This window comes from Myotis yumanensis, unplaced genomic scaffold (assembly GCF_028538775.1).
Source record: "Myotis yumanensis isolate MYYU_CA2020_CCGP unplaced genomic scaffold, mMyoYum1.0.hap1 SCAF_20, whole genome shotgun sequence".
NCBI classification, from domain to species: Eukaryota; Metazoa; Chordata; class Mammalia; order Chiroptera; family Vespertilionidae; genus Myotis; species Myotis yumanensis.
This window is the reverse complement of record NW_027223771.1, coordinates 18,797,247-18,819,683: the sequence shown is the minus strand read 5'-3', so window position 1 is coordinate 18,819,683 and position 22,437 is coordinate 18,797,247. Positions and strand designations below refer to the sequence as shown.

At 45.3% G+C, this 22,437-nt stretch overlaps 1 protein-coding gene across 1 annotated transcript in view; it reads left to right on the top strand.

Annotated features, from left to right (window-relative positions):
* LOC138998625 (protein Daple-like) overlaps positions 1 to 22,437 on the top strand; it is a 53,113-nt gene that overhangs the window by 4,755 nt on the left and 25,921 nt on the right. The window contains exon 2 of the mRNA XM_070400755.1: positions 21,623 to 21,729. Coding sequence (XP_070256856.1) covers positions 21,623 to 21,729 — 107 coding nt within the window. The remainder of the gene's footprint in view (positions 1 to 21,622; positions 21,730 to 22,437) is intronic.

Genomic DNA, 22,437 nt, shown 5'->3' with positions numbered 1-22,437 from the left:
AATGAGCTTAGTATAATCATAACTCTCTTTGGAGCTGGGGAGATAATACCTTATTTGTGTATCAGAACAGTAAATGTCCAAATACAGTTGTGGTTCTCCAGCAATAAGGAAGACTAAGGTAGGGAGCCAGCAATACTTACTACAGGGATTCACTGGAGTTTTTGGCAGAAGACTAACAGGATTACATATGATTAGGTTCCTCTGGTTGTGGTGGGATGCAGGGATCAGCAAGATTTTTCTTTTAAAGGGCCTGATTTTAGTCCATGTGGTCTGTCATATCTACTCAAGTGTGCCATTGTAGTGTGAGCGCAGTCCTAGAGAATCTGTCAGTGAATATGCATGACTGTTCCAGTGAGACTATTTGCAAAACCAGATGGCAGCTTGTATTTGGCCTGTGGACCGTACATTGCTGACCCCTCCTGTAGAGGATAGATGGAAGGAAAACACATAAAGAGATGGGAGACCAAAGAATATTTTGCCTCTGGACCAGCATAAGTCTACTATGAAAATTTCAAGCATCCATGCTGAAATGAGTCAGGAAGCTCAATTCATTCCCTTTAAAATGTTGGTGTTTTTCTACCTTTATGTCTTTCTCATTTGTTTTGCTTAAAAAATATTACTAATTTAAGAAAGAACAATAATAGTTGGTAGTATTTTCCCCGCTGTGAATGCCATCATCTAAAAGCCCACATTTGACTAGGGCACTTGACAGTAGCAAAATAAAGCAGAGACGGTAGATTTTGTGATGATTGCATGTAAAGACTTACTGAGGAGAGAGAACTCTAAGATGATTCATAGGTTTCTAGGTAGTGCACTTGCATTTTTTTCAGTTGTGTTGTTAATCCTCACATGAAGGTATTTTTCCATTGATTTTTAGAGAGAGTGGAAGGGAGAGGGAGAGACAGAGAAACATTGATGTGAGAGGGACATGTCAATCGGTTGCCTCCTGCATGCTCTCCAACCAGGGACAGGGAGCCTACAACCAAGGTACTTTCCCTTGAACGCAATCACACCTGGGACAGTTCAGTCTGTGGGCAAGGGCTCTATTCACTGAGCTAAACCAGTTAGGGCCTGAATTGGCATTTGGAATGGACATGAAGACTAGGTCTTTAACCGATCGGAAGGAAAGAGCAACAGTTCATGAAGAAAGACCAGTATTTTCCCATACAGGTTGAGTTTAATGAGTATCCTTGGATATCCCTATATTTTGGATAACATTTCTTTCACTTTTTAGTTGTCCTGTCAAAAACTGCCTTTAATAGGTGAGCCACGATAGTGTTTAATAGGAACTTTTTAAAAAGATTAGTAATAAAGAAAAAGAACTCTGCAATCATTAGAACACTGTTTTATTAAATACTAGAGGTCTGCCTGCCCCGATGGGGGACGATTGGGGGTGTGGCCAGCCAGGAGATCAAATGTTGGAAGCTATAGCTTTCCTCAGGCTGGATCTAATTATAAAGGATGGCCAAAAGAAAACCCACAACAGAACTGTTTTGCATTTCACTTGCCATGAGATGAAGTTGTTTATGTGTTGTTTGCAAACATACATCAAGATGGATGATGGCCCTTTAATGATTTTTGCGTTCTTTCTGGGACTCTACTCTTAGTTTCACAATATGATCTTCATGCTTGTTTGTTAAAAGGCTTTTCTCTTTTTGAATGTGCCTGTGTTTCACTGTTGCTCCTGGCAGCCTGCAGATCCTCTTTGCTACCCCATTTTAAGAGAGATTGAAAGCTCACCTAATCGGGAAGTCACTGCAATTTCACAAAATCCCCGCAGCCTCTCTACATTTCTCCGCAAAGGACCACCATCCATTAATGCTTCTGTCGCCTTTTTGGCTAACTTGGAAGGTCTCCTGGGGCTTCAGGCCATGGAGGGAGAATTCCACACCTTGGCTGCAATATTAGCAGAGCCCTCTGGAGACTCTGGTTGGGGTCAGAGGGACTGATAATTATTTTCGTGTGCTTGCACTAACTGTACATGCACCAGGGAGCCAGGGAGAGATTTAGAAGTGTTTGGGGTCATTCGGGTTGGGGGTCGGCCAGGGGGAGGAGCTGCAAGTGGTGGGCGGTCGGATGAACCCCTAACCAGGGTGTTGGGGGCCGACTGGGGGCTGAGCCAGCCAGGAGGGGGGGCCGAACAAGGTCAGTTGAGGCTGTTTGGCTGTTGCAGTGCATGTCATAGCCACCAGTCTTTCTGGTCATTCTGGCATAATGGTCGCTGGGCTTTTATATAAATAGACTAGAGGCCCGGTGCACAAAAATTTGTGCACTGGGCGGAGGGAGGGGGGTCCCCCAGCCCGGCCTGTGCCCTCTTGCAGTCTGGGACCTCTTGGGATATAATGACCTGCTGGCTTAGGCCTGCTCCTGGGTGGCAGAGGGCAGGCCCAATCCCTAAGTGCAGCCCATGGTCAGGCTCAGAGCAGGGCCGATTGAGGAGTTGGGGGGCCGCCCCATCATGCACAGAGCAGGGCGGATCGAGAGGTTGCGATGCCACCCTCAGTCACGCTCAGGGTAGGGCCAATTGGGGGGTTGGGGCACCACCTCCTGTCACACTCAAGGCAGGGTCGATGGAGAGGTTGCGCCGCCACTGATCAGGGGGTTGGGGTGATGCCCCCTGTCACTCACAGAGCAGGGCCCATGGGGGGGATTGGGGCTCCGTACCCTGTCACACAGAGCAGGGTCGATCAGAGGGTTGGGGAGCTCCTGCCTGTCAAGCACAGAGTAGGGCCGATAGGAGAGTTGGGGCACCACCCCCTGTCACACACAGAGCAGGGCGGATTAGAGGGTTGGGGCGCTGCACCCTGTGAAAGGGGAAGGTGTCCCAACGCCCTGATCAGCCCTGCTCTGTGCCTGATAGAGGGGAGCTCCCCAATCCCCTGATTGCCCTGCGGCTCTGTGTGTGACAGGGTAGAGCCATAACCTCTCCATCGGCAGGGCCAATGGGGAGGTTATGGCTCTACCCTGTCACACACAGAGCAAGGCCCGTGGAGGGGGGTTGGGGCGCCACCCTCTATCACCCACAGAGCAGGGCCGATCAGGTGGTTGGGCCACCGCCACTGTCACACTCAGGGCAGGGCCGATGGTGAGGTTATGGCTCTACCCTGTCACACACAGAGCCGCGGGGCAATCGGAGGATTGGGGAGCTCCCCTCTATCAGGCACAGAGCAGGGCTGATCAGGGCGTTGGGACACCTTCCCCTTTCACAAACAGAGCAGGGCAGATAGGGAGGTTGTGGCCCTGCCCCCTGTCACACACAGAGTCACAGGGCGATCAGGAGATTGGGGAGCTCCCCCCTATCAGGCACAGAGCAGGGCTGATCAGGGGGTTTGGGCGCTGCCCCCTGTCATGCAGATCCCTGTGCCAGGAGCCTCGCTGCTCTGCTGATCCTGGTGCCAGGAGGCATATTACCCTTTTACTATATAGAATAGAGGCCTGGTGAACGGGTAGGGGCTGGCTGGTTTGCCCTGAAGGGTGTCTTGGATCAGGGTTGGGGTCCCCACTGGGGTGCCTGGCCAGTCTGGGTGAGGGGCTGAGGGCTGTTTTCCGGAAGCGGGTGACTGAAGCTCCTAACCGCTCCTTTTTTTCTTTTTATTTTGTTTTAATTCTGGGCCAACTTTAGCTCTGAGGCCTCGCTGCTGAAAACATCGATACAATGTTGCGGTCAAGCTGGCTGAAGCCTGGCTGAATGAAAGCCCCGTTTCTGGGGTTTTGTTTAGCTTATTATTTGCAACATAGTACATAGTTGCTTAGAGTTGCAGCTGAGAGGCCGGCAGCGGCAGGCAGGGAACATTGGAGTCCACAGTCACTGGAGCAAGCAAGTCTCCCTGCTCCCATCAGTGCATGACTGCCGGCCGCCATCTTGGCTGACAGTTAATTTGCATAAGGATATGCAGATTATCCAATGGGAAGGGTAGCAGTCGTACCCTAAGTACCATGTTTCTCTTTTATTAGTGTAGATGATAATTATTTTTTTCAGTTTTCCTAGTTAGTTGATTATGATAAGGAATTAAACCCTGTTCAGTTGGAGAAATTTGTCAGTGAGATATCTTCCTTTCCTTTATAGGAACTTTGCTATAGAACATACTGTCAAGCATTGGGATTCTGTATTTCTTATTCTGACTAAATAGGAATGTTGCTCGTTTCACATAATTTTCTGACACCATTGATTCATTTATCCCTTTCATCTGTTTATTCAGGTTGTTATAGATCTACAGAAAACTCGAAAACAAGGAAGGATGGAAGCAAAGTCAAGGACAGGTATTCAGTGAAATCAACTTCTGTATTGTAATCATGTATAACACATCAATCCAAATAACATTTTCACATAATGCAATTTTGTTAGATGTTTCTAAACACACCCCTAGGTTTGTTTATTCACTAGAAAATTTTACAGGACTCAGCATATAGGTGTGCTCACACGTGAGTTTTATTACAGTGAAAGGTGTATAGTAAAATCAGCAAAAGAGAAAAGGTGCATGTGACAAAGTGCGGCAGACATCTGGTACAAGCTTCCCAGAGTCCTCACCCTGTGGAGGTACCAGGATGTGCTTAGTTATTCCAGTGTCAAATTCTGACAACACACATGAAATAGATCATCTACTGGTCTGGTTAGATTCAGTGTCAAGGTTTTTATGGCACGCTAGTCACATAGACATCTTCCCATAACATGTACCCAAATTCTAGATTCCCAGAAGGAAAGCAAGTGTTCAGTAAGAACCTCATGACTTGTGCAAAGTATTTAGGCACAGGGAGTCACACTTATCATTTAGGGAAATGTGGAAAGCCTACCCAGATTCAGGTTTTCAGACACCAACTGAAGGGTAGGCATTTAAGCAGGACTTTCTAAGGATAGCAATCTTAGGCCTGCTGCATGGAAATTTTCTACACAGCAGGAATAGCCCTGATGGAATTTTTGGCTTTGGCCTAAAATTATGTTTTTAAAGCAAGTAATATGGTAATATAACATGGTATTGGTTTCAGTCCCATCATGTATAATTGCTTGCAGTGCTGGCCACTTTTGTGTTTCTTGGTGAGTATTTCACAGGTATTTGTACCTAAATTACGAGGGCAATCTTAAGGTCCTCTCTTTGTCATTAAGCATTGCCATTTTCATTATGAAGTGTCTTAGAGTGGGCCTCCTTGAATTCATCTTGCATGGGACTCTCTTTGTGTGCTGTACTTGTGGTCCTTGTTTTTCACAGGTCAGGGAAGTTTCAAGTCATTTCTTCAACTAGGTTCTCAATTTTTTGCACATTCTCTCCTCTTTCTCTACAATGTGGATGTTCCTATGGTTTGTGTTGTCCCTGATGTCATTGAAACTCGCTAATTTTTTAAAGAAAAACAATTTTTCTTTAATTTTTTGCTGCTGTAATTGGGTGCTTCCTGCTGCCTTGTCTTCTAAGTCAAATATCCTATTCTTTGCTTCATCTAATCTGCAGTTGATTCCTTCTGCTGTATTCTTCATTTCAGATATTGTACTCCTCATTTCTGAGTGGTTATTTATGTGGATTCTTTGTCATTTTTAATAATTGCTATCTCTGTGTTGAAGTTATTATTACATTCCTTGAGTATCTTTGTAACCATGTTATTGAACTCTGTATCTGATGCGTATTTTCTGTCCATTTCATTTTGTTATTTTTTTTGAAACTTTCTCTGTTCTTTCATTTGGGGAATGTTTGACTCCACATTTTGTCTGACTCTCTCTATTTGTTTCTATGTATTAGTTAGATGTGCTTTGCATCCTAGTCTTGGAATAATGGCCTTATGTACTAGGTGTCTTTGAATCTCATTGGCACAATCTTTCTGATCACCTCTGTTAGGTGCTCTTGGAATGTCACTTGTGTGTGTTCTGTGAACCCCCTTTTTAAAGCCTTGATAGCTGTTGGCCTGCTTGTGCAATGGGTTGATCTTCAGGCTGGCTGACTATACACGGTATACAAGCTGCTGTGCAAAGGTGACCCTATGTTGAGCAATTCATGCCAGCTCAGTTTGCTGTATGCCCCGATCTTCATTTGGGTGTTCTGCTTGTGGATCTAATTGGGTCATGCTCTCAAGTCCCCCCACCTAACTCTCAGGTTTGTTGGTTCTGGGGCCTCTTGGAAAGGATTCTGCTGCAAATCAATGTCATTCTCTGCCTGTGATTTCCCTTGGGGTACCTGTGTGGAGCTATAAATAGGTCGAGTATTTATGACTACCTCTGTTGGGCCTGGGTGCACCTGGGAGGGGCCAGCTGCACAGCAATGCCTCCTTCCATCAGCATCCACCAGCAAAAAGCCCAAGTCACTTGGAGATCCATCTCTCCCTACAAGCTTTCTGTTGGGGTCATTCACTGAAAGAGTGCCCATTGGTATGTGAGTTGCATGAGGTAAATGACTCATCAGGTAGGTGCAAGTGGTGATTTCCAGGTTGATACAGATTCAAACTCTGTTCCGTTTTTGGGTGTCAGGGCACTCAGCTCAAGTCCCAAGGTACACAAATGCCACTTATCAGCCACCAGATACCCGTGGACTGCTGTGATTGGGGTGGTATCAGGAAGATTATAGGGGAAGGCTATCAAAATTCATCAAGGCCCAAAGACCAGGATTTGACTGTATGAAGGGAGGGCTCAGCACTGCAATGGTGGCTTTAGTTAGATCAGCAATGGAATAAAGACCCCCCCACCCAAAGTCACACTACTCTTTTTCTGACACCACCTGAATCCACCCAGACCTCATTAGGAGATCTATATGAAACACCATGGGCCCGTACTCCTTTGCAGCATGTAGCTCCACAGGGTGGGGGACAAGGATTCAGGACGATGGTCTAGAACATTCCCCTGGCTGAGACCATAAGGAAGGGAGGGCTTGACATCAGGGGTGATGGATCTGTGAGCATTGTGGGAGAGGGACTCAGCACAGGGAGGGCACCCAGAGGCCATCCCCTCAGCGCTCTCTCCCAGCGCCACACAAAGCAGTCTCCTCACATGACTCTTAGGCCACTCTGAGCCACTCTTTCCTCATAGCCCAGGGTAGGTGGTGGGAAGGATATTATCAGCTGGGCCATTTGTGAGGGCTCCTGGGTTTCTAGCAGAATCCCACCTCTTCCTGGAGGGCAGAATCCCTGCTGATTTTTACAGCCAGATGTCCTGTGGGCTCCTCTTCCAGGCTCTGGTTCTCAGGGCTGGAAGCCCAGTGTGGGGTTGAGACAACAAGCTCCTCAGGGGGACCACTGCACTGAGACATGCCTCTGCATTCTCATCCATCACAAGTGAATGTGGGGCCAGCCCAATTGAATCTCTGTCCTTCCTACCAGTGTAATGGAGGCTTCTTCTGTAGATCCTTGGTTATAATACTGATAATCAACTAGTCTTCAGTTGGTTATTCAAGTTTGTAGTTACATAATTGAGTTGTAATTCCGATCTGGTCCATGGAGAACGTGAGTTTAACTTTCACCTCCTTTACTCCCATCTTGGATCACACTGAAAAATTCTGAAATGCACTAGAGGGACTCACTATTTAGGATAGGGTGAGGTGAAATGTTTTAAGTGAGGAAGGCATTGTAATGTTAAAATTCAGCTACTAATTTATTTCTGATATATTTAGCACCTAATGAATTCTTTGATTCCAATAGTGTGACAATTAGGTTTGAGGGCGCATGTTTTTATATTAATTTAGACCAAGTCAAGATTTTCCTTTCTTTTTCTTCTCAGTTACAATTATTGATTTTGGGAATAGGTAAACATAGATAAGAAATCTAACAGTTAATTTTAAAGTCTATTCTAATTTATCTTTCTTCACAATTGATCATTTGAGGATAAATTTATTTCAGAAACACATACCCCAACAGCCAAGGCATCTAAAAATCAAAGAAAGCATGTTCATTGTCCACCATTGCATCTGGAAAAAATGTCTCAAGAATCACAAATAAACAAGGCATGTGACAAAGAGGATACATCTTCATATTCAGGACTCTCTTTTGTGCAAAAGGATGAGGAATATGCGCATCAAGCAAGGCACATTAGAGAGAGGAAGAATTTACAACTTTCCAAAGATGAGTCAAAGCAGAAGTCACGTGAATTTTCTGTAAAATTCAAAACCACTGATTGTCCTAAGGAAGAGCTACTACATGATAACTCTAAAGAAGGAGCAAGCTTAAGACAAATGCCTTCGAATTTGACAAGTAAAATGCTTGATTGTGAGGGAAAAGGTGCATTTGGAAAGACTATCTCTGCAGCATTACAAACATTTCCTAAACGAGAAGAAACCACTCACAAAATTGTTTCTCCATCTCATGGACACCCCGGGTCTCCAGAAGACTCTCCGTGGGACTCTTCTTCTGAGCTTTCTTTAAGAGACAAGGAATTACACTCTGAAAATGATCACAAACCTAATGCTGAACAAGTTTTAAACAAAAATGAGCAAAGTTTTTATAATGATACAGTAAATGAAAAAGTAAGGACCCTAGTAGTTACATCTGGAGTGAAAGAAGACCAAGAGTTTCCTATGCAGATGACAAAAAATATGAACCCAAATACCACAGATTGGAACTTAGGCATCGGACCTACACCTCAGTCTCATGATCCAAAAAGCCATCCTGAATTGCAGCATCCCTGCTGCAATGAAACAAAAATCATCATTGAAATGAAAAGCCATGGTATGCCTACTGTTATAAATATTTATAAGGAAACAAAGAGAAATCACGACTTGTTCCAGAATCCATTATGTGCAGATAATTTCAATGCTAATTATTGTACAAGCATGGACTCTAGATTAAAAGATGTGAGTTCCTCTGCACTGCACAATGACAGAACATCTGGAGTATCTGTAATTGAAAAACTAAAGCAAGATATGCAAAGTCTTAAGAATGATATAGAAATGTTAAAAGTAAAGAAGCTGGCTTTGGAAAAAGAGAAAGTTCAACTTAAAAAAGAGGTAGAATTTCACTTGCTGTTACTCTTTGTTTTCTCTCTGTATCAATTCTCTGATCCATTAAGATTTTTCACTCCTGAAAAATATATTGTATGTAAAATGAGGTTGTCTAAATATGCAAAATATATATATATTTTGTCAACTAAATAGCAGGAGTATAGGAAAATATTCTTGTTTACTCATCGATGTTTCTCTCTATCCCTCTCCTATGCTGTTTCCTAAAATCAATAAAAAAAAACAACACATAAATTGACCTAACCAGTTTGGCTGAGTGGATAGAGTGTCGACCTGTGGACTGAAGGGTCCCAGGTTAGATTCTGGTCAAGGGTATGTACCTTGGTTGCTGGCACATCCCCAGTGGGGGGTGTGCAGGAGGCAGCTGATTGATGTTTCTCTCTCATTGATGTTTCTAAACTCTATCCCCTTCACTTCCTCTCTCTGAAAAATCAGTAAAATATGTCTTTGAATAAAAGAAAAGAAAAGGGGGAATGTAATTTAAAAATTGTTCCATACTCTTGAATTAAGTTGTATCCTCCTACTTTAAAATTTTCAAACTGATTCTATTATTCCTTGAATTATCAAATCACATGACTACTAATAGAAGAATGATTAACCTTAGAACTCAGATTTAATTCAGTGGTCATTGATGATAAATATTTTAAATGTCAGCTTTTTTCACACTTCAAACTGATCTCTGAGTCATTGACTCAAAACTAAAGAAGACAATTCTAACTGTTCATGTTATACTTACTTTAAAAATGTATCATTTTTATTTTCTTTAGACACGAAGAGCATCTCAAGAAATCTCAGAGCCGTTAACATCTACGCATAACACTTCAAATATAAGTCATTTGGAACTCAGAACACCACTTTTGCAAGCTTCTCAAGATGATAGCAGAAAGAGAAACAGAAAACCACTTGTGACTCTACCAAGAAGTATTGGAACACAGAAAATGTTTGGAAAGGAAACGAACTTTGTAAGTCAAATGCACAAGCAGAGAAAATAAATTTAACTCAGCAATTAGCCTCTAAACTTAAAACATAATTACTATTGTGCCAGGTTCATGAGATTAGGGGGGCATGAAAGCTAACTAAATAGTATAACTTTGGCAAATGAACTTATCATTCAAATGTTCTTCCAGGACAGTTGCATCTCTCCTCCTTTTTTGGTTTTATGTGCCTTTAGTTTTTTCCCCTTAATATTTTCATATAGTTAACCTGATCTACCAGTCTTTAAGCTGAATGTCTTGAAGCTCTAAAATTTAGCAATCCTATATAATAAAAGGCTAATATACAAATGGACCAAATGGTGGAACGACTGGTCGCTATGATGCATACTGACCAGTAGGGGGCTGATGCTCAATGCAGAAGCTGACCCCTAGTGGTCATTAGAAGCTGCGCTCATAGCTGGCGAGTGCAGCAGCAGTGGCAGGAGCCTCTCCCACCTCCACAGCAGTGCTGAGGATGTCCAACTGACAGCTTAGGGCAGTGATGGCGAACCTTTTGAGCTCAGCGTGTCAGCATTTTGAAAAACCCTACCTCTGGTGCCGTGTCTGTATAGAAATTTTTTGATATTTGCAACCATATTAAAACAAAGATTTATATTTTTCATATATAGTTTATATATTTAAATGCCATTTAACAAAGTAAAATTTACCAAAAAAAATAGGAGTTCCTGTGTCACCTCTGACACACGTGTCATAGGTTCTGCATCACTGCCTTAGGTCATCTATTGGACATCCCCGGAGGGCTTCCAGACTACAAGAGAGCACAGGTCCAGCTGAGGTACCCCCCACTCCGAGTGCATGAATTCCCTGCAAAGGGCCTCTAGTACTATTATAAAATCACTTGTCAGAATCCCCCTAAATAGAAACATTTAAGATAACAACTTAAACACAATGGGTTAAGTTACTCCAACACAATCAGGTACTTGGTAAATTTACTTTCTTGATTGTGACCTTTGTTATTATCACTAGAGGGCATCTTTAGACAAACTGTCCTTTATAGTTTTCTACTCTATATAAAGACATACATGTTAAATAGGGAAAGATTATCATAGAGGTGAGGGGCAGTATCATTGACAAAGTGGCTAAAACTAATGTGATCTGCAGGAGGAGGGTGTGGGGAAGACAGAAAGGGCAGATCCCACCTCCTATGCCTTGGTAACAGTGGTATAAGCAATGGCCTCTGGAGCCCTTTTCGGTCATTTGATCACCAGCCAGGCTATCTTGTTCTCCCTTAGAGGTTGTTGCTCTAAATTATACCTCAGTGTCAAATGATTAACATCTCCAAGGTAATGAGTGTATTGTACAAGGGTGGTGAAGGCAAATGCTTGGCAGTGTTTTTAAGGGATTATTTTTTAAATCTCTAACGTGGCTACTAAATATGTCCAAGGGCCTCTTCAAGGATCTTGTAAGTACCGCCCTTCCAGAGGCAGCAAGTATTACCCGATAAGCCATCTGCATCACTGACAGCCTCCTGACTTTGGATTCCTTAGCTGGGACCCCCTCTCCCCACTCCCTAGAAACATAAGTACTTTTCAGGACAGTTTCGAACCTATACTTGAAGAGAGTAACTCTGCTCTGATACATTTTCATTGTTAAAATGCAATTTAATGGGAAATTCCATTTATCATTGTGGCTACTTAAAAAAATGCAAGTCATTGAGGGAAAAATAAAATACTAAGTATCTGCTGTTTACAATCCTACAGGGCTCAGAAGCAGCCAGCAGAGGTCAGCACTGAAATGCTCCTTCTTGCAGGAACAACAAAGCAGATGACTGAGTACTACTCATATGAGGCCAGTCCTGGAGACACCTTGTGGTGGAAATCCTGATTATAGTTTTACAGGCAATAGAAAACTTGGTGGTTCCTACTCTGAGAATCTTTTTAATGAACCAAATAAACTTATAATACTAAACTGATTAATATTTGTCTTTAAGTGAAAATTTTTGCCATCTTCTTGCATAGAGAACATTAATTGCTACTTTCCTTACAGCATTTTTATTTCAGTTTTTGTAAAATGTCTTGCTGAGCAGTTGTCCATTTTCTAAATAGTGCAATGAAGGAAATATTTGAATTTTTATTTTATATATTTGCATTTTTAAGTGAAGTTCACTTATGTCTATATCTTGCCAGCCCTTGAATGACTGATGACTAAGATGGCAATGTCAGGACATCTTGATATAGCAACTAGCTTTTGTTGTGTATCAGTTATTAATAAATCCATTCATTATCTCATTCATTGAGTTCTTAGTTCCATAATTCGATTGGTTCATTTTATAGTTTTCATCTCTTTGGTAAGGTCCTCCTTTTGTTCATTAATTGTATTCCTGAGCTCATTGAACTGCCTTCTTGTATCTCGTTGAGTATCTTCATGACTGCTGTTTTGATTTCTCTCTCCTTTATATCACAATCACCCATTATTTTGAGTTCCTTTCTGGAGAAGAGTCATTGTCTTCCTGTGTAATTGTTACCTTGGTGGTCCATGCTGCTTGATGGGTTGTTCCACTGCTGGCTCATTTGAAGTGGTGAGCACTTTTCTTACTTAGGAACATTTTCCTTTCCACAATTCAGCAGGTTGATAATTTGAGGTCTTTCTTTAGCTGTCCAGTAGGTGGCAGGATAGCACAGTTTTTGTTTTCTCTTACCTGTCCTACTTAAGCTTGGGGAGGGGGACTTCTCCTCACTTGCTAAGTAAAGCATTGGCACAAGGTTGCCACTGAATTAATTAGATGGAGTCAGAGCCTCAATCATTCACCAAGTCCTGATTCTGGTTGTGCCATGGGGATTGTTTCCATCTCTCCTGGGCTGGACAGGATTCTGATTTCCGAAGTACATTTAGCCAATGTAGAGTCACTTGTTGTTCTTCAATTCATTTACTTGCTGTTTTGTGTTGTTTTCTTCTTTTCTTCTTCTCCTGGTGATCTGGGGATAACCATCTAGCCACTTGGCGCAAAAAGAACAAAGGGAAGAACAAAGGCAAGTGCCCAGCGGCCCGCCCGGCTGTGCTGAAATGCTTTCAGTCCTCATCGTCCTTGAACATCCCACCCCCTTCAAAATAGGTTCTCCCTTTTCCAGATACTGGAGATTCCCTTCCTTTTACCAGTTCCTCCACCAAATACCCTCCCTCATTTATGAAAAACCCACAAAAAAAACCCAAAAACCCCACAAAATGACTAAACCATAAAAAAGAAAAATCATAAAGACCACCAATGACCCGTACTGAAAGGCCAGAGGACCCATGGTGGCCCCCACCTCCTGACCCCAAAGCAGATCCAGAGCCTTCAAACTACCAACACACCTTCTGAAGACAACGGCCTCCTCTCCTGTCTGCCTGCGGTATCTGGAGTGGCTGTAGAAGGAGAAAAGGGTTCCCGTGCTGCTTCCATTTGTTCTGTTAGTGACAACGCTGTTCCAGCCCTAAGGGTCACACCCCATTTGTGAAACTCCTGACTCTACCTCCAGTCACTGGTATCTTTTCAACAAATCCACTTTGGCCTGGGGATACTCACAAGGCAATGACAAACTGACTTTCCAGAGGCAGACAACATGTGAGCATGCCCCATAGAACCAGGGTTAGCTACTTCACCTCCATTAAAGCATGTGTGTGCATATGCATGTGCGTGTGCATGCACTGGTGAGCAAAGACAGACATTCTCTCAGGGCTGGTCCCTCGTGATCCAGAAATTCGACTCCCTCTTCTAGAAGCCTGGTGGTCCCAGGAGAAGCCCAGACCAGCCAAACCACAAAGACCTGGAGTCAGGCTTACTGTTAACCCAGAGCTTTGCCAAGCCAGGCCTGGGCCCCATGTCCTTCAGGCCAGGGCAGTCTTCAAGGCAGGTGGCCTCAGGCTTTGCTTTTCTCCAGCTGGCTCCTGGGGCCACTTTTCTATAAACACTGGGTCTGCCCAGCCTGGGTGATGGGGCATTGAAAAGCCTTGCCCGCTCCCTCCCAGCAAGTGTCCACAGTGTGCAGAGGGGAACAAGTGCAAGAAGCAGGAAAGTGATTTGGAAAGTGGCTGTAGTGCCCCATTGTCCCCCTTGAGGATGACACTTTGATTTATTATTTCTGAGTGACTTCCAAGGATAGGAACCAAATGTAATATATTGCATACATGTGTTCACACTTGTGAAATATATGTGATTTGAGGTGTCCCCCAAATATATATACTACAGGGTGTCCCCCCAAATGTAAACACACTTTAACAGCTGATAACTCAATTTTCACTCCATTTCAGGGTTAACAGATTTAATGTAATGGGTGAAGCCAGACTGAACTTTGAACAAAGAAGATGTATCCTCTGGACTTTCTTTTGGGGACACATAAAGGATGAGGTGTCTGGCACAGAAAGGGCCACAGTCCAGGCATCGGGGCTGCTGTTGACAGAAGATGTGAACAAACAGAACGCAGTGATTCTTGGTGTTTGCGATTCCATTGCTTCCTCAGCAGCAGCGCCTGGAGCAGAACTAAGAAAAGCGATGGAGGCGCAAACAATAAGAATCGTTCCTTCGGTTTGATGTTTGTACATATCTCTTTCCATAGCTGCCCTGGATTCCTCAACTTTATCTTTTACATATCCCCATAAAGAGCCTAGTGGAGAAGTTTTTTTTCATTCACAGGTTAGTGTGGCTTCACCCATTTTTCTGAATCAGTTAAACTTGAAAAGGTATGAAAATTCAGTGAGTTATCAGCTGTTAAAGTGTGTGCACATTTTTTTGGAACTCTACTTTCTGTTCCATTGGGAGTCATTCTCTTCCACCGGAGTCTCACCTGTGTTTCTATTTGGGAAAGGGTGGGCGCCCTATATTTATGTTCAAAAGGCAGTCATTCTTTTCCTTCGGGAGTTGATTTATTATTTCTTTTCACTGTGTTCACATTTTTTGGACCACCCTATGTTTACATCCCATAAGGCGTCATTCATTCTTATCTATGTTTATGCTCCATCGGGAATCATTCATGTTTATTGGGAGGCTGACCTCTGTGTACCTGTCTTGGGGGACACTCATGTTTATGTCCCATAGGGAGTCATTTCTTTGCATCAGGAGTCTCACATGCTGCTGTGTGTATTTGGCCGGTTCCAGACACATTCTGTTTCTTCTTGTTTACTAAAGGTGCTCATTGTGTGATGTACTTAACCTGGTGATTTGGGTTCTATAAAGATTTTTTTTTCATTTGAGCTAAGGTACTGGGAAAGAAATGTTAACATAGTCAGTACTCGGAGCACTTTGAGTTCTATATCAAATAGCCATTGATTCTTGGAACACACAAGGATGGGTTTGTAATAAAATGAGATGTTGTAGAATTGCGTCCTAGTTTTCCTCACCGCTCGTCACTGGCAGTGCTGTTCGGGGGTTGGGTCTCTGGGCTCCCTGCTCATCCCCCCAGTCTCCCCGGGCCCTGGAATCCACCAGCTCCCTTTGCCAGGAGGTGAGAGCATGGGAAAGGGAGGTTTCCTGTTTACCGTGCAACAGCGTTTATTTTATGTTCCTATTAGTTGAATCCCATTTTTATATGGGATTTATATCAAAACAGGAGGTAAGCTTAAAGTGATCCGTTGGATTTTTCCAAGGCTACTCAACCAGGAAGTGTCAGGAGAAGGAGGCAGGGAGGAAGGCAGGTAGAGATCCCCTCCTGACCTAATCTAATGGTGTTCTGTCCAGCTGTCACCTGCATGCCCCCTTCCTTCCTCACCAAACCTCTCCTGTAAGGTGCCTCCTGTCACTTCCTTTCCTATTCTTTCCTGAGGTCCTGCAGCTCTGGGAGCTGCCCACTCAGCCAAGCTGCCCTCCCCAATGCTTTGAGCCAAACTGAGCAGCGCCACCTGCAGGCCTCCTCCCCTGCACCTTTGGCTTTGGCAGGATCTGACACTGGCCAGTCACCCCTGGGAGCTCTCAGCCTCTGTCCCATGATTCTCTCTCCTCTGGGACAGGTTTTTCAGGGCTCACACTTGCCAATCACTCTGTCACTCACTCATTCCTTCCACAAACACTCATTGACTGCTTCCACCATGGAGGTAGCTCCCTCCAGGCCCCCTCTGTTCCCCTAGGTCTGACGCTCCCCTCCTAAACTTCAAGCCTGAGGTCGGCTGCCTTAGATCCTCTGTCCAGGCTACATGCTTCCTCCACTCTCCCTGGTTCCTCTGGCCTCCCTAATTATTCAAGCAAGCCCGCAGTCCATCATAGAAGCCAAAAGCCTATGGTGCAGGCTGGACCCCACCTCTCCCCTTATCCCACATTTGATAGGTCCTCTGAACCTGAGAATGTGTGTAGAATCTTCCCACTCCATCTTAGATGACTGTTCTCATCCCAGGTCCAATATACATCCCATTCCCTGGGTTTGCCAGGGACTGGTCAGCTGGTCTGCCTGTGTCCCTCAACTTTTCAGTCCTATGGCACCTCTCGGCATTCACCCTTGGTGACCTTCCCTTTTGAACCTTCCCTCCCTCAGGTTCCACACTAGCTACTCCCATCCCTTCGTGGTCTAGCTTCTCCATGGGTCACCTCAGAATGCGCCCAATGCTCTACCACCCTCCAGCCCAAGAAAAGCTCATACATGTCTGCCACTTCCATTGCAATCTTCCCAGAAGGCTCCAAACACCTCAAGCCCCAGCCTCTCCTGGGAACCTCCAGATCTGTTTCCAGCTTTTATGTCCCAGAGACACCTCCAACTCAAAATGCTCAGCACACGATTCACCATCCTCCCCCCACCAAAGCCTCTATGTTCATCCTCTCATCACATCTGTCCCCCATCCAGACCTGTGCTGTGCCAGCATGTCCATGCGTGACCCTGAAAGGGTGGGGACGCGGCAATGGTGAAGGATTAAAGAAGAAAGACAAGAGAATATAGCTGGGGCTAGGTGGGACACTGCCCTCTGATTAGAGAGACACTGCCACGGCCTGCAAGCCGAGCCTATTTTTATAGCCAGATTCCATGATGCAAAGTAAAGGCATGGTCAAGATGTTTACAGTGTTCTCCCAGGTTTCTAATCTACTCAATTACATGCACCTGAACACTATCAAGCACCTCCTACAGCAAACCTCACTTAGCGACACGGATCACAGGTTCAGACCATAAGGTCAAGCTTACAACTACAGCCTTTGGCTATAATTTTGCCGGGACTTGCATGTGGCTTTCCCATGAGAGGATCGTGTCCTCTAATTAGTCTGAAGCTTGAACCTGTCCAAACACAATAGTCGCTCTCCACACAGACCATGTTGGTTATCCCCCTCTCTCTTTCCCATGTGGTATCCAGCACTCCCTCAGATGCTTCCTACTCTGATGTTTCTTCAAATACCCAACCACACTCAGGTGGTGGGTCCTCTGGGCAGTACCATGTGTTCCCATTGCTGAGGGGGCATCCCAAACCATACCCCTCTGAGCTCCATAGATGCACCTCTACCCTGGCATGAGAGCTCTGTGATCTGGGGAGTGGGAAATATCCAAGTGGCAGCTCTGGGATAAGGTCTGCCTGCAGAGAGGGTTGGATCACCTATGGGACAAGGGGCACTCCCACTGGGGAGAAGAGCAAAGTGAGAAAATTAGAAAAGGTTGGAAAAACATCAGGAAGCATACAGCCAAGTGTTTATCAACCAACCAGAGGAAGGGGAGGGAATATGTTTATCTGTATGCATATATATATATATATATATATATATATATATATACACATATATATATGCACACAGCTCATAGATTCCCTCAGAAAGCTCTCATTGATTTCTCCAAACAGGTGTATTTATAGCCAACCTATGCTTGCCCTCAACTAACAGATGAGTGTGGTTCCAACGTGAATGTTGGATGATGTTTTCTTTTATGCTGGCAAGTAAAACAAGCTGAAGGTGTCTATGAGAACCTCACTCATTCAGGTCGTCCTTTTCTGAATGGCAGCCTATGTTCCTCAATTTCTTATAATGTATTTGTATAGCACCCTGGCCCTACCACTGGCCCTGTTGCACAACCATCAGCCCCTGTGTCATTCATGGAATGTTTTATATTTGCAACCAGCCCTTTCACCAGGTCCAGAGAAACCGAACTTTCTATCCACCAAGTGCCCTGAATGCCTGGGGAGGGTGCTGACTTTCATTCACTGAGCAGCTACTGTGGGTCAGACTCCTTCTAAGCCCTCTGGGGAAATAAATGGATTTACTTCATGTAGTTCCTGTTAAACGTGGTGACAAAAAGGGTGACTGACTCCCTCTTCCCAATTATCACCAGAGAAATGATTGAATGAGAGACAGGCATGCTCTCCAGTGTGTAAGACAGGAGGGAGACCCTGTAGAGACTTGGGTGGGGGTAGTGAGGGTGCTGAGTATATGCAACACTGGAGGAGGTTGGGCAGATGGAAGATGAACATTGTCATGCCTGCTCTTGAGTCTCCCTGGCACAGCCCTACACACTGTTATTGAGGCCCTCTGGGCAGATATCAGCCCTGGTCCACATGTCAAGGCACAGGATGTGAGGTGCTCAGGGAGGCAGTGAGGAGCCAGTGCCTCAGGCAACCCCTCCTCCTGCTCCTCACCCCCAGCCTGGAGGTTGCAGCTGGGAGTCCATTCCTCCAATTTGGCTTCTCTGCAGGAGCTTAGGAGACAGTGATCTGGGCAGGTGGGTAGGGACCAGAGAAACTCCACACTGCCTGTGAAACAATCACCCCCAGAAATCAGGGTGAGGGCAAAGCCAGTCCTTCTGGGGCTGCAAGGGAAAACCTCTCCCAGCTTCTGGTGGTGCCAGCTCTCCTTGGTTCCTTGGCTTGGAGACCCATCCTCCCCACCCATCTCTGCGTCCGAGTCACATGACATTCTCTCTGCCAGTGAGTCTAATTTCCCTCTTACAAGGACACCTGTCACTGCAGTGAGGGCCCAGCCATCCCAGACCCAAGGCCTCCTCTGAACTTGATTACAGCTGCAAAGGCCCTATTCCCAAATAAGGCCACGGTCACTATGTCCCATCCGCGTGGATGTGGGGACACTGCAGAACACACCTCAGGGTATCACACGGCACACGGAGACATTGAGGCCCGAGGTGGAGTGGAAACACCAGTCTCAGAACAGCAAGCTGAGTAGAAATTTCCTGTAAATACTGGTAAATGCACCCCAGGCCCGGGGGCACATATTCCTACGGGCATGAGGCCTCTGTACCAGGGCCTGCAGGGCTTTCCTGTGTGAAGTGAGAATGCATCTCTGCACTCACCTACTCAGGGCACAGAGTTCTGACAGTGGACACATTGCAGCCTCCCGCCACCAGGGGGCGAAGCGTCGCCCCTCGCAGTGCTCTGTCCTCCAGGCATCACCCGGAAGTCCCGCCTCTGCCGGGAGTCAGCAAGGTTTGTCCAATAGACAGCAGAGTCCAGGGGTGCAGGCTTGTTTGGCCTGAGTGGCTGCTGGCAGTGCAGGGCCCTGAAGCCTCGAGGGGGACATGGGCCTGGGGGCGGCGGGCGGAGCCCTGAGGCGGCTGCCCTGCAGGGAGGAGGTCCTGCAGGTGTCCTGGGGGAGCAGCCTCACTGGAGATGTGCTCCCTGCAGGGAGTCCATCAGCTTCTGCAGCAAAGATGGGAAGTGGGGGCCCCGGGGCACGGGCTGAAGACTCCCGGGTCTGCATGGACCAGCTGCTTAGGGAGGCGCCTTCTGAAGTCAGGGTTTGGTTTCTGAGAAAGACTCCTCCTCACAGGCCAGGCCCACCCTCCCCGCCGAGGGTGATGGAGACCCGCGCCTGCCTCTGCCCTGTGTGGCCACAGCTCAGGGGGCTGTTCCATGGCTTTCTGGGCCCATGTCTTCCTGTGACGGACCGGGATCCTCCTCAGGCAAAGGGTTTGGGCTCAGGCAGAATGTCACCGGGTTGTAATAAATGCCATAGACACTGACCACCTGCAGCAGGTCATGCGTCCACTGGACGTGGGCCCAGGAGGTCATTGGTCCACTTGGCACATCAACCTTCTCTCCTGGCATGAAGGACACCAGATAGGACTCGTTGCAGGGGCCTCATCATGGTGCCTGGGAGTTTGGCGTCCCCTGAAACCTGTGCCAGAGGGATGAGCTCTCAGGATGCGCGTCCATGAAGCTCTAGTTCTGTGGTGACAGGAGCGTCCTCGTGGGACCCAGAGTGTGTCACCAGATCCGGGGGACGGTCCCTGGGCTGCTCTTGAGTCATTTATTAATCAGACATCAGGTCTCTGCAGAGTATGTGCAAGTCCCATCAGAGCTCATGTAAGTGCTTAATAACTTCAGCAACATGAATGGTATTGTTTGTTTTAAATGCTCTACTAAGTTACAGGTTATATTGAAGACACGAAATAAATTCAAAATTTTAGATAAATTGACGTAATTAATTCCAATTGTGTGTTGAACGCATTCAACCTGAGTAGTTTATACATAAACTAGAGGCCCAGTGCACCAAATTCATGCACTGGTAGGGTCCCTAGCAGCTTCCTGCTGGCAGCTGGATACACTCTCCATTCCCCCAGCCAGCCCCGCCCCCTGGTTGAACTCTAGGGCAACTCCCCATAGAGTGGACACTTTGCACGCTATTATGTAAATTTATTTTTATGTCTGCAGATTTCTAATTTCTCTTTTCAAAAATATATTTCTATTGATTTCAAAGAGGAAGGGAAAGGGAGATAGATAGAAACATCAATGATGTGAGAGAATCATTGATCAGCTCCCTCCTGCAAACCCCACATAGGGAACTGAGCTGGAAACCTGGGCATAGGTCCTGACCAAAAATCAAACTATGACTTCCTGGTTCGTATGTTGACTCTCAACCACTAAGTCATGCTGGCTGGGTAATTTCTCTCCTCTCTCTCTCTATCTCTCTCTCTTTCTTTAAGTTATATTTGAACTTAATGCCCTGGGCATAGTATGCTCTTCAAGTTGATTTTCATGCAGGGGCGCCAATAGGGAGTTTACAGGTTATATTTATTATTTGTTCCCTAAAGAATATCCCCTGTCTATGGACACTGGCCTCTGTGAAGTCATTCTCATCTGCCCAACTGGCCTTTCTCTGGAGTCTTGTAGCATTTAGTGTTTGCCCGTCAGCAATGACACGTGTATATCACACTAACCTGTCTGGTTGAGCTCACCTGCACCCATAATTGAAGGAGCCCCCATAACCTGCTATTCCCCTCAGGTTTCCCCTTCCAGCTTCAGTTCCTCAGAGTTTAATCTTTTATGACTAGTGGCCAAGTTGCTGGTCACAACTGCTAGTTCTGTTTTGAGGTCTTCCTTCCCAGGTCCAGCAGGACTGCATTTGTGCAGGTCTCACTTCCCAACTGGACCTTCGACACCACTCTATGCCTCCTCCTCCAGGCTCAGTGGGCATGTCAGAATGAGTGTCGGTAGATGTGCAGTGCTGCAGACAGAGATGTGTAGTGGTATTTTTCCAAGGAGCCAGATGGCTGCTTGCTGAGGCAGTCCCCCATAGACTTAGAAGACGAGAGGGTGTGCTAACATGGGAGGCTCCAGTGCTGTGGCAGATTGCTCTGTGCTGCAGCTGCCAGTCTGTGTTGCTGTGTATCAATACTGTACACTCAGACTGGTTTTTAAAGTTTCTGTCCTGTGGGCCTGTGCATCCTACCATGTGTATAATGATGTGTTGATTTTATAAGCACTGACTCCTTCAGCATAAACACTAACAGCTTGTTGAAAAGAAGGATCCCTGAGAGTAACTTGCTGCCACAAATGTCAGGTGTTTGCAATAACGTTTTGTCTGTTCCATTGGTGCAGGTGAAAGCTCCCAGTATGGAGGCCACAGTGAGGAAGTTTGATGACGTCTGTAAAAAGGGCAGTGAAGGCAAAGAGTGTGACAACCTGTTCACCATCATTGCCCATTTGTATGACTTCCACCTGGGACAGCCTCTCCTCATATTAGTCATTTTGGAAAAACTTACAAGAAATTTCACAGAGAAAGATAGGAACTGATCCTATTAACACATTTCGTACTGCTCAGGAGTTTTCTCATGTTTCGCGCGTCATCTGTTAAGGACCTCTCAGAAGTGTTCTCATTTTTCACGCCCAAGGAAAAAAGAGTGAATCTAGATACTTATGTAAATTTTGTTTGGTCCCTCTTCATAGAGGAAAATGTTTGACGCAGTACCATACATTAAAAAAGTACTAGGAACTTCAATTGTTTAATTGTTTTTGTGAATAAAAATGTTATAATTATTGAAAAACAACACCTAAAGTGCATTATGATGATTTAAATAACGTGCAGTTTGCCCAAAAACATGCAGTCCTTGGCGTATGTCTTAGCAATTTCTATGCGGTACGCGATGTGTTAATGCTGAGAAATGTGGGCTTTTTGTTGAGAAAAGATAATGTTTTGTCACTTTGTTGTTTTTTTTTTTGCCTTTAAAATCTTTTTATTGATTGATTTTAGAGAGAGGAAAAGAGAAGAGAGAAAGAGAAAGGGAAACATTGATTTTTTTTTGTTCCACTTATTTATGCATTCATTGGTTGATTCTTGTATGTGCCCTTACTGGGAAATCAAACCCACAACCTTGGACAATGCTCTACCCAACTGAGCTACTTGGCCAGGGTCT